This window comes from Rhinoraja longicauda, unplaced genomic scaffold (genome assembly GCF_053455715.1).
Source record: "Rhinoraja longicauda isolate Sanriku21f unplaced genomic scaffold, sRhiLon1.1 Scf001001, whole genome shotgun sequence".
NCBI lineage: Eukaryota > Metazoa > Chordata > Chondrichthyes > Rajiformes > Arhynchobatidae > Rhinoraja > Rhinoraja longicauda.
The window spans coordinates 1-12,068 of record NW_027602217.1 but is presented as its reverse complement, the minus strand read 5'-3'; the positions used below and the strand labels follow the sequence as shown (position 1 = coordinate 12,068).

Below are 12,068 nucleotides of genomic sequence, written 5' to 3'. Positions count from 1 at the left end.
ACTGTACTTGAGTTTGACGATTATATTTATGTTTGATATAACTGATCTGTTTGGATAGCATGCAAAAAAATACTTTTCACTGTACCTTTCTTCAAGTGACACCAATAAACCTAATACTTAACAAATCACCATTTTTCAGGATACCGGAGGACAATAGACAATAGACAATAGACAATAGACAATAGGTGCAGGAGTAGGCCATTCAGCCCTTCGAGCCAGCACCGCCATTCAATGCGATCACGGCTGATCACTCTCAATCAGTACACCGTTCCTGCCTTCTCCCCATACCCCCTCACTCCGCTATCATTAAGAGCTCTATCCAGCTCTCTCTTGAAAGCATCCAAAGAACTGGCCTCCACTGCCTTCTGAGGCAGAGAATTCCACACCTTCACCACTCTCTGACTGAAAATGTTCTTCCTCTTCTCCGTTCTAAATGGCCTACCCTTTATTCTTAAACTGTGGCCCCTTGTTCTGGACTCCCCCAACATTGGGAACATGTTTCCTGCCTCTAATGTGTCCAATCCCCTAATTATCTTATATGTTTCAATAAGGTCCCCCCTCATCCTTCTAAATTCCAGTGTATACAAGCCAGGAGGAAATCCACACAGGTCACAGGGAGAGCGTGCAAATTCCACACACACAGACACACGCAGCACCCGAGGTCACGATCGAACCCAGGTCTCTGTCGCTGTAAGGCAGTGGCTCTACCAGCTGCTTTACTGTACCGTCCATAAAGATATGGAACGATACACGAATTCGCGCGTCATCCTTGCGTAGGGGCCACGTTACTCTTCTCTGCATTGTTCCAACTTTAGTAGATGTGCTAGCAAAGTGAGAAATTAGTGTTTCGAGTGACAGGGTTGAAGACAGAGCAGGAACCGGTATGGGTTTTTTTAAGAGATAGGCGTGGAAACGTCTGTACGGAGTTTGTACGTTCTCCCCGTGACCTGCGTCGGTTTTCTCCGAGATCTTCGGTTTCCTCCCACACTCCAAAGACGTACAGGTTTGTAGGTTAATTGACTGGGTAAATGTAATAAAATGTCCCTATTGTGTGTAGAATGGTCTTAATGTGCGTGGATCGCTGGGCGGCGCGGACTCGGTGGGCCGAAGGGCCTGTTTCCGCGCTGTGTCTCAAAAGAAAAAGAAAAAAAAAGAAACATCCCGTTTGGCCCATCTAGTCCTGGCCGACCAGCGATCCCTGTACACGAGCACAATCGTACACAACTTACAATTTTACCGAAGCCAATTAATCTACAAACCATCGAACTTGTCCGAGGAAACCGGAGAAAACCCATGCAGGTCACAGGGAGTGCAGGAAGAAACTGTCTATACTCGTGTATATACAGTCTGTACTATCTATACTATCTATACTCGTCTCTACACATTTTAACCTAGGCCACTGCTTATAGTTTCCTTTATCATTGTTACTTTTTTTGCATATTTTTCATTCATTTGTTCTCTATTTCTCTACATCACCGTCTATACCTCTCGTTTCCCTTCCCCCTAACTCGCAGTCCGAAGAAGGATCTCGACTCGAAATGTCAGCTATTCCTTTTCTCCGGAGATGGTGTCTGACCCGTTGAATTACTCCAGCTGCTTGTGACTATCTTTGGTCACAGGGAGAATGCACACAATCTGGACAGAGAGCACCCACAGTCTGGATCGAACCCAGTAGACTAAAAATGCTGGAGTAACTCAGCGGGGCAGGCAACATCTCTGGAGAGAAAGAATGAGTGGTGTTTCGGGTCAAGACCCTTCTTCAGACTGAGAGGCAGGGGAGAGGGAGACTAGAAATATGGAAGGGTAGGGTGTGAAAACTACGATGAGAGGGGATCTTATCGAAACATATAAGATTATTAAGGGGTTGGACACGTTAGAGGCAGGAAACATGTTCCCAATGTTGGGGGACTCCAGAACCAGGGGCCACAGTTTAAGAATAAGGGCTAGGCCATTTAGAATGGAGATGAGGAAAAACTTTTTCAGTCAGAGAGTTGTGAATCTGTGGAATTCTCTGCCTTAGAAGGCAGTGGAGGCCAATTCTCTGAATGCATTCAAGAGAGAGCTAGATAGAGCTCTTAAGGATTGCGGAATCAGGGGGTATGGGGAGAAGGCAGGAACGGGGTACCGATTGAGAATGATCAGCCATAATCACATGGAATGGCGGTGCTGGCTCGAAGGGCCGAATGGCCTAATCCTCCACCTATTGTCTATAGTCTAAAACGATCTATCAAAGCAGGTGATGCCAGTTATCTGGCGCTGTAAGACATCAACTCTCCCGCTGCGTGACTGTGTCACCAAGGTGTACTACGGCTTGAATTATGTGTTCCTGTTATCTAGAAGGCCCAGAACAAAGTGGAGAGCTGGTGAGATCGTATCTGCTGCTGATGTGGGCCAACTGAAGCAGATCCAGGTCACTTCTGGGGGAAGAGATGATTCACACCATAACCAACCTGCTGAAGCGTTTTATTAAGTGCTACCAGGCAATCATTATTGAGGCAGGTATCCATGCTCTAAGTGTGGTTTAGTTTAGAAATACGGTATGGACACAGGCCCTTCGGTCCACCAACTCCACACTAACCATCGATCACCCCTTCACACTGGTTCTACGTAACCCACTTTTGCATCCAGTCCTTACACGCTATGGGGAGATTTTACAGAGGGCCAATTAACCTTTCAACCCGCACGCCTTTGGGACGAGGGATCAAACCGGAGTACCCCGTGGTAACCCACGTGTTCAGAGGGACAACGTGCAGACTCCACACATACAAACAGACAGACGGCACCTGAGGTCAGGGTGAAACCCAGGTCGCTGGTGCGGTGAGGCAGCGGCTCTACCAGCTGCGCCACTCTGCTGCCAACCCCTCTTCTTGGGAACCAAAACGATAGATACCCTTTGCAAGCAAATGGGAACCACAGACTGTAGAAGCGATAGGTTGCAAATGTCCCTGAATACAGCAGCCAGTTGATCCGCAAAGGGCTTCAGCGCTCGGGGAGGTACACTCTCTGGGCCGGACTCTTTGCGTGCATTCACCCTCCTGGACGTTGCTCTGACGTGGTGTCAGACACCGATATCACGGTGTCAGGGGCAGTGGGGCATTCTGGAGTCATAGCTTCATACAGCATGGAAAATTGCCCACACCGACCAACATGCCCCATGTAGTTTCGTCCCACCTCCCTGCGTTTGTACCATATCCCTCTAAACCTGTCCTAATTATGTATCTGTCTAAATGTGTCTGAAACGTTGTAATAGTACCTGCCTCAACTACCTCCTCCGGCAGCTCGTTGATCAGCCACCACCCTTTATGTGAAAAAAGTTACCCTACAGGTTCCAATTAAAACTTTTCTCACTAACCTGAAACCTAAATCCTCTGGTTCTCGGTTCACCTGCACTGGGTAAGAGACTCTGCGTCTACCATATCTATTCCTCTCATGATTTTATCCACCTCTATAAGGAATGGAGCCCCATCCTGCTACCTATAGCCCACGCCCTCGAGTAATGGCAACTTCCTCGTAAATATTCTCTGCATCCCTTCCAGATTGATAACATTTTCCTACAACTTCGTGGCCATAACTGAACACAATGTTCTTTATGCAGCCTCATCAACGTCTTATAATAATAATAATAATAATAATAATAAGCATTTAATTTATATAGCGCCTTTCCAGAAGCTCAAAGCGCTTTACAAAAACAATCATAACATAAAAACAAACAGACAAACTATCCTAACGGAGAAGCGGCGAATAAACAGCGCCAGCGTCCTCTAACGTCAGGGTCCGGCAGTAGACAACAAAAAGCACAGGACACACAGATACAATTTTTACACAAACAGCCATCACAGTGATTGCTCTAGGCACACCCTCACTGCGATGGAAGGCAAAGAAAAGTCTTATCTCCTCCTCATTCTTCTCCCGTGGTGCCACGAGGTGATCGAGGCTCCCAACTTTTGGAAGCCCCCACCGGGCGATGGAAAGTCCCGGGGCCAAGCCGAGCAGGCCGATGAAGGTCCTGAGCCCCCACCGGGTGATGGAAAGTCCCAGGGCCGAGCCAAGCCGAGCAGGCCGATGGAGGTCCTGAGCCCCCACCGGGCGATGGAAAGTCCCAGGGCCGAGCCGAGCAGGCCGATGAAGGTCCTGAGCCCCCACCGGGCGATGGAAAGTGCTGCGGCCGAGCCACGCAGGGCGATGAAGGGCCTGCGAGCGGGTCGATCGTACCTCGCGCTTCGGGGCGGTCGAAGCTACTACGGCTGGAGCTCCCGAAAGCCGGTCGCCAGCCAGGGACCTGCGAGCTCCCGATGTTGCGGTCTGCAGGGCCCACGGCCGTAGCCCCCGAGATGTCTTCAAGGTCGATCCCAGCTGGAGGCCGCCGACTCCACGATGTTAGGCCGTAGCGCGAACGGATATACGACACGGTAAAGGTCGCATCTCCGTTGAGGAGGAGATTAGAAAAAAGGTATCCCCCACCCCCCCCCCCCACCACCCCCCCCCCCCCCCACATACACAGAGTTAAAAATAGAACAAAACGTACATTAAACGATGACAATAGACAAAAAAACATAAAAAGACTGAGAGACTGCCGGTGAGCCGCAGCTGCAGAACACAGCCAGTTATAGAACTGCAACATGACCTCTCCTCTGTTATGTCCAGCATTCTGACTGATGAAGGCAATTGTGCCAAAAGCTGTTTGACAACTCCATCTAATTGTGGTGCGACTTTCAACGAACTATGTACCTGCACTACAAGATCCCTCTGCTCTCCAACACTCCCCAGAGCCCTGACGTTCACCGTGGCGGTCAGACTGCTGTCCATGTTAGAATTCCCAAAATGAAACACCTCACACCTCAGAATTACATTGCATTAATCACTCTTCAGCCCACCTGACCAACCGTTCAAGATGCTGCTGCGGTTTTTTACAACCATCTTCACTATCTTACAATTTGATGTCAATAAATAGTTCCTTGTTTTTGTTTATTTTGAGTGAGAGTTTTCTTTGCATCAATGTTCAAATGGGTGTTCTGTCTCTTATCTGTAATTTGACTCATCAACGTCCATGATTTAACCAACTGTAGTGGTGCCATTGGCGAATAGAGATGGCATTGGAGCCATGTTTGGCCGCCGATTCAGGGGTGTAAGGAGAGTAGAGCAGGAAGATAAGCACACTGCCCTGAGGTGGACCTGTGTTGATGGTCAGTGAGGAGGAGACGTTGAAACTGATCCACACAGATTGAAGATAGGCATAAAATCTGGAGTAACCCAGCAGGACAGGCAGCGTCTCTGGATAGAAGGAATGGGTGCCGTTTCGATTCTAGACCCTTCATAATGAGAGTCAGGGGAAAGTGAAACGAGAGATCAAAGGGGACGAAGATAGAGTAACATGTAGAATAGATCATTGGTAGCTGCGGGGAGTTGACAACGAGGTATGATTGTTCTTCTGCAACGTCAGGAGGACAATCAGACTGGTCGGAGCACTAGGATTTGGAGGGATGGAGAGAAAGAGAAAGCAATGGTTACCTTTACTTTATTCACCAATACTCTCCTCCGCCGAGCAGAGCTGGTCCTTACCGTCGACAATATCTCATTCGACTCCTCCCACTTCCTCCAAATCGAAGGCATAGCTATGGGTACTCGCATGGGCCCTAGCTATGCCTGCCTCTTTGTAGGGTACGTCGAACAAACCCTGTTTCCGGGGTACACTGGCCTTATCACAGAACTCTACCTCCGCTACATTGACGACTGCAATGTTGCTACCTCCTGTACCCTTGCAGAACTCACTGGCTTCAGCAACTTCACCACTAACTTCCATCTAGCTCTCAAATTTACTTGGACTATCTCCGGCATCTCCCGACAGCCTCCGGATCTCAGATTCTCCATCACAGGAGACAGACTATTAAGGCACATTTACTACAAACCCACTGACTCCCATAGCTATCTTGACTACACTTTTTCCCACCAAGTGTCCTGTAAAGACTCTATCCATTTCACCCAATTCCTCCGCCTACGCCGCATCTGCGCTCAGGATGAGGTGTTCCACACAAGGGCATCAGAGATGTCCTCATTCTTTATGAAACGGGGGTTCCCCTCTTCCATTTTAGATGAGGCTCTCACTAGGATCTCCTCAATATCCCGCAGCCCCGCTTTTGCTCCCCCTCCCCTATTCGTAACAAGGACAGAGTCCCCCTTCTTCTCACCTTCCGCCCAATTAGCCGTCCAATGCAAAATTGTATCCTCCAAAATTTTCGCCACCTCCCACGGGATCCCACTACTGGCCACCACTTCCCATCCCTACCCTTTCTGCGTTCCGCAGAGACCGTTCCCTCTGAAATTCCCTGGTCCACTCGTCCCTTTCCACCCAAACCACATCCTCCCCAGGTACATTCCACCGCAACCGCAGGAGATGCAACACCTGTCCCTTTACCTCCCCCCCCCGACTCCATCCAAGGACCCAAACAGTCTTTCTAGGTGAGGCTGAGGTTCCCCTGCACCTCCTCCAACCTCATCTATTGCATCCGCTGTTCCAGGTGTCAACTTCTCCACATCGGCGAGACCAAGCGCAGGCTCGGCGATCTTTTCGCTGAACACCTCCACTCAGCCTTAACTCCCTACCCGATCTCCCGGTGGCCCAGCACTTCAACTCCCCCTCCCGTTCCCAATCTAAACTTTCTGTCCTGGGCTCCTCCATTATCAGAGTGAAACACAGCGGAAATTGGAGGAACAGCACCTCATGTTTCGCTTGGGTAGTTTCCCCCCAGCGGTATGTACATTGACTTCTCTAACTTGAGATATTCCCTGTTTTCCTTCTCTATCCCCTCCCCTTCCCAGTGCTCCCACTATTCTTCCTGTCTCCGACTACATTCTATCTTTGTCCCCCCCTCCCCTGACATCAGTCTGAAGAATGGTCTCGATCCGAAACGTCAGCCATTCCTTCTCTGCCGAGATGCTGCCTGACCCTCTAAGTAACCCCAGCATTTAGTTTCTACATCAGATAAGTCAATATGCATACCACTGGGTCGTAAGTTGCCCAAGCGAAATATAAGGTGCTGTTCCTCCAATTTGCATTGGACCTCACTCTGACAGTGGAGGAGTCCAGGACAGAAAGGTCAGTATGGGAATGTTTAGGGGTTAAAGTGTTTAACAAACGGGAGATCGTGTAAGTCTAGGCGGACTGAGCGGAAGTGTTCAGTGAAATGATCACCGAGCCTATGCTTGGCGTCGCCGATATGTAGGAGTCCACACCTGGAAAAAGCGGATACAGTAGATGAGGGAGGAGGGGATGCAAGTAAACCTCCGCCTCACTTCAAAGGACTGTTGGAGTCCTTGGACGGCATCTCGGCCCGAGGTATAAGAACAGGTGTTGCATCAACTGCGGTTGCAGGAGAAGGTACCTGGGGAGGGAATGGTTTGCTGGGAAGGGACGATTTAACCAGGGAGTTTCAGAAGGAATGTTCACTGCCGAAAGAGAAAAAGGGTGGAGATGAGGAAATGTGACTCGTGGAGGGATCCCATTGGAGGTGGCGAAAATGTTGGCGGATTGTGTGCTGTATGCAACTGCTGATGGGGTGAAAGGTGAGGACGAGGGGGACTCTGTCCCTGTTGCGACTGGGGGGTGGGGGAGCAAGACTAGAGCTGCGGGGTACTAACGAGGCACGTGTGAGGCCTTCATCTATGATGGAATTGGGGAATCTCCGTTCCCTAAAGGATAATGACATCTCGAATGTCCTGGTATGGAACACTTAACCTTAGGTGCAGATGTGTCTTAGACGGAGGAATTGAAAGTAGGGGATAGAGTCTTTGCAGGAGGCATAGTGGGAAGAAGTGTAGTCCATATAGCTGTTGGAGTCGGTAGGATCATACTATATGTCAGTTGATAGGATATCACCTGTGATGGGGACAGGGAGATCAAGAAACGGCAGGGAGATAGAAACACAGAACATAGAAACTAGGTGTAGGAGGAGGCTATTCGGCCATGCGAACCATCACCGTCATTCATTGTGACGTTGCTGATTGTCCCCAATCAATAACCCGTGCCTGGCATCTCCCCATATCCCTTGATTCATCTAGCCCCTAGAGCTCTATCTAAGTCTCTCTTAAATCAATCCAGTGATTTGGCTTCCACTGCCCTCTGTGGCAGAGAATTCAACAAGTTCACAACTCTCTGGTTGGAAACGTTTTTTCTCACCTCAGTTTTAAACGGCTTCCCCTTTATTCTAAGACTGTGTGTGGCCCCTGATTCTGGACTCGCACAACATTGGGAACATTTTTCCTGCATCTAGCTTGTCCAGTCTTATAATTTTATATGTTTCTATAAGATCCCCTCTCATCCTTCTAAACTCCAGTGAATACAAGCCTCGTCCTTTCAATCTTTCCTCATATGACAGTCCCGCCATCCCAGGGATCAATCCCAGGGATGTCGGGATGGTCCAAGTGAAGTTGAATGCAGTATGGAAATTAGTAGTGCAATTTGGAAAAATGAGTTGAGTGCAGTGCGGGAAATGTCCGTGCGTTCTTCATGGGTGCAGGAGGTGGCACCGATGCAGTCGTCAATGTAGCAGAGATGCAGTTCGGGGATAGGGCCAGTGTACGCCTCGAACAGTTATTGTTCGACGTACACTACAAAGAGCCAGGCATAACCGGGGCACACACGAGTGCCCATAGGCGTGCCTTGGATTTACAGGAAGTAGGAGGAATTGGAGGATAAATTGTTACGAGTAATGACCAGCTCCGCTAGGCGGAGGAGAGTGTTAGTACAGGGTAATTGGCTGGTTCTGCAGTCGAGGAAGAAACGGAGTGCCTTCAGGCCTTCCTGGTTAGGGATGGAGTTGTAGAATGACTGAACATCCATAGTAAAGCTGATGGAGTGGGGGCCTGGAAAAGGAAGTAATTGAAGAGCCGAAGGGAATGTGAGGTATCTTGAAATGCGTTACAACGCCAGAGAGCCGGGTTCGATCCTGACAACAGGTGCTTGTCTGTACGGAGTTTGCACGTTCTCCCCGTGACCTGCGTGGGTTTCCTCCGAGATCTACGCTTTCCTCCCACACTCAAATGTTTTCAATTGATTGGCTTGGTATTAATGTAAAATTGTCCCTAGTGTGTGTAGGACTAGTGTTTTTGTGCGGGGATCGCTGGTCGGTGCGGACTCGGTGGGCCGAAGAGCTTCTTTCGATGTTGTGTCTCAAAACTAAACTAAACTAAACTAAACTAAACTAAACTAAACTAAACTAAACTAAATTAAACTAAACTAAACTAAACTAAACTAAACTAAACTATACTAAAGGCAAGTTTGCTGACGATGGCAAATTAGCTGACATTAAATATGGTTGTCCACAATTGCTAGATAACTTAGCTGCGGAATGGCCAGTGGAATTTAATGCAGATTAGTGCGAGGTGTTAGAGTTTGGGAGTCGGATGGTGTTGGAGCTTCACGGTGAAAGGCAGGACCCTGGGGACTGCGGTAGAACAGAGCGATCAAGGTGTGCACGTTCATAATACCATGAGAGCTATACGTAGGAGTGAAGTATTTTGGTAAACTGAGCTTCACCAGTCACGATATTGTGCATAGAGGTTGAGCATATTAAATTTGCAAAGATTTTGGTGCGGCCACATTTAGAGTACGGTGCTCACTTTGGTCACCCAGCTATAGGACAGACGTCATTAAGGTGGAAACCGTGCAGAGAAGATTCACGATTTGCCAGGACTCGAAGAAAAGAGCACTAGGGAGTGGTTCAGCAGGCAGGCATCTCATGGGAACGCAGACGGCACAAGCATGATCTGACATAAAACACCATAGGGAATATATAGGGTGAACCATCCAGGATTGGGAAATCAAAAAGTAGTGGACACTGGTTTAAGGCTGAAAATGAGAATGCCAGGATTTGAGAGGAAACTGCGGGATATCCCTTTCACTCAATGAGTGGTGGATGTACAGAGGGACCTATCAGAGTACCTAGTTATTGCAGGTAGAGTAATAGGTTTTCAAAGAAACAAGGCCAGGTACATGGATAGGATGGGTTTTGGGGAAGATGGGGCAAACGCGGACAGATGAGACTAATGTAGATGGGGCATTTTGGTCTGCATAGTTAAGGTGGACCGGGGAGATCTGCTTCCGTGCTGCATGACTTCATAACTGGAACCCAAAGTTCAAACCGTTAGATTGCAAGCTCCCCAAGCGGAATATGAAGTGCGGCGTCTGCAGTTTGCTTGTAGCCTCACTTTACCAAACGATGAGACAGAGGACAGAAGAGTCGGGATGGGAATGGGTAAATGAATGATAATGAGTGGTAAGTGGAGATCCAGCAGGCTTTGGCGGTCAGAGCGCTTTGCAGGAAAGGTGTACATGAACACATCACATGCAAAATGTGATATAAATACATTTACTTGTAAATAGGTTAAATTATGATGATTTGCATACTATGCGTAACACATACATCCACCATTGGCTTTAATTAAATAGCACAGACGGTTATAAGACCATGACACAACCGGTCTGCAGGGGGCGCACGATCCTTTACTCTGACACATACAGGTAGCCCGGTCCAGAAACACTCAGAGCTGATCTCATTCATTCCCTTTACTCCCTGCTCCGGCAATCAGCTCGCATTGTTTCAGTCCCGAGACAGTTGATCGAAACATTCACCATGACTACTTTATTGCAACTCTCCCAGACCCACCAGTGTGTCTTTGTTTCAGCTCTTAATGGACGACGCTGCTGCGGTTACCTCGTCAACATATTCATTACAGATTAACATTTATTACATCAGATTTATTTTTGAACAATCTTAAGACATATTGTAAAGGGGTACTTGATTGCATTCTTCAGTTCGTCTCTGAACTTAGATTGAGTGAGCACATAAATAAACGTGTTCGTGCACGAACTTAGAATTTTAAGCATGTCCGCAGCTGAAATTGCGAAATACCTTGGGTTAGCGAGGATTTGGACTTGGTGTAAGTTGGCAATATGCTTGTAAATGAAGAAGCACACGTCCGTAAGCCACAGGAGGATGAAACTTCCGGACACACAGAAGAGTAAAATGATCGATTTCCTTCGACTCTGCATCTCCGGGTCCTCCTGTTTCTCGCCACCTGCGCGTGCGCGGAGCTTCCTGCGGGCTCGGCTCGCCACCACGATGGATCTGACCGTCAGGATATTAAGCGTGACAATAACGAAAAATGGAACCAGAGGGGTTAAAATGGTGTGAATCCAGGAGAAAGCAAGCCACCCGGGGTGGGAAAAATATTCCGGCTTTTCCACACATCCAATTGGCAGGTTTACATAATACGAATAAAATGCAAAGTAGTAGGGGATGTTCCGTAATAAGCTCACCACATACACTGTTGCTATCGCCACCCTGGCGATTCTAACCGTGCAGTACTTGGTCTTAAATCCCTGGCAACAAATGGCCACAAAGCGATCCAATGTAAACGCGACAGTTAACCAGACAGAGCAGTCCAGGGACACATATCCCATCACTTTTTGTAGGGTGCATGCAACAGTGTGACTCTCGTAGCCAAAAATCGCACCGTAAAGGTAACCTATCGCCACGTTGAAGAAGACGGCCGTTAGATCTGCTGTCGCCATCGCCACCAGATAGTGAGTGATGCACCGGGACAGTCCGCAATTTCCCCGTCCGATAACGATGATCGCCACTAAATTACCTGTGAGGAAATGAACACAGACGGCTTTTGAACCTGGTCACCAGATGCAAGGTGCTCTCCATGATGGTGGTCATGGTGCAGGCACGACCCCTACAGCTGTACTGCGGTATGACAGTCGCCCGCGCCAAATATCAATTCATCATGAAATGTGTACGAAGGAACTGCAGATGCTGGCTTAAACTGAAAATTGAAGTTGGGTTTGGGTGGTATGGGTTGAGATGAAGTAGCAGTGTCCAGCAGAGACACGGTACTAAACGCCACCTTTGTGTGTGGGTGCTTCAGTCTCCGTGTATTCCGATAGAAAGACACATTAGACCCTGTGTTGCTGTCATCTCCATCCGGAATTAATACAGACTTCCGAAACCGTTCTAATAATTGTCAGAGTGATAGGCAAACAAAGGATTATAATGATGGCTTTTCAG

The 12,068-nt window shown here is 48.3% G+C and overlaps 1 protein-coding gene and 1 pseudogene across 1 annotated transcript; both read right to left on the bottom strand.

The window, feature by feature from the left end:
* Nucleotides 1–732: 732 nt before the first annotated feature.
* Nucleotides 733–830, bottom strand: LOC144591429 (U6 spliceosomal RNA; annotated as a pseudogene).
* A 9,923-nt stretch (nt 831–10,753) lies between these two features.
* LOC144591428 (putative G-protein coupled receptor 139) lies at nt 10,754–11,646 on the bottom strand (the record flags this gene model as incomplete). The annotated part of the gene is made up of 1 exon (XM_078395606.1): nt 10,754–11,646. A coding segment is annotated over one exon (893 nt), but the record flags the coding sequence as incomplete, so codon positions are not given.
* Between the last annotated feature and the right edge of the window lie 422 nt (nt 11,647–12,068).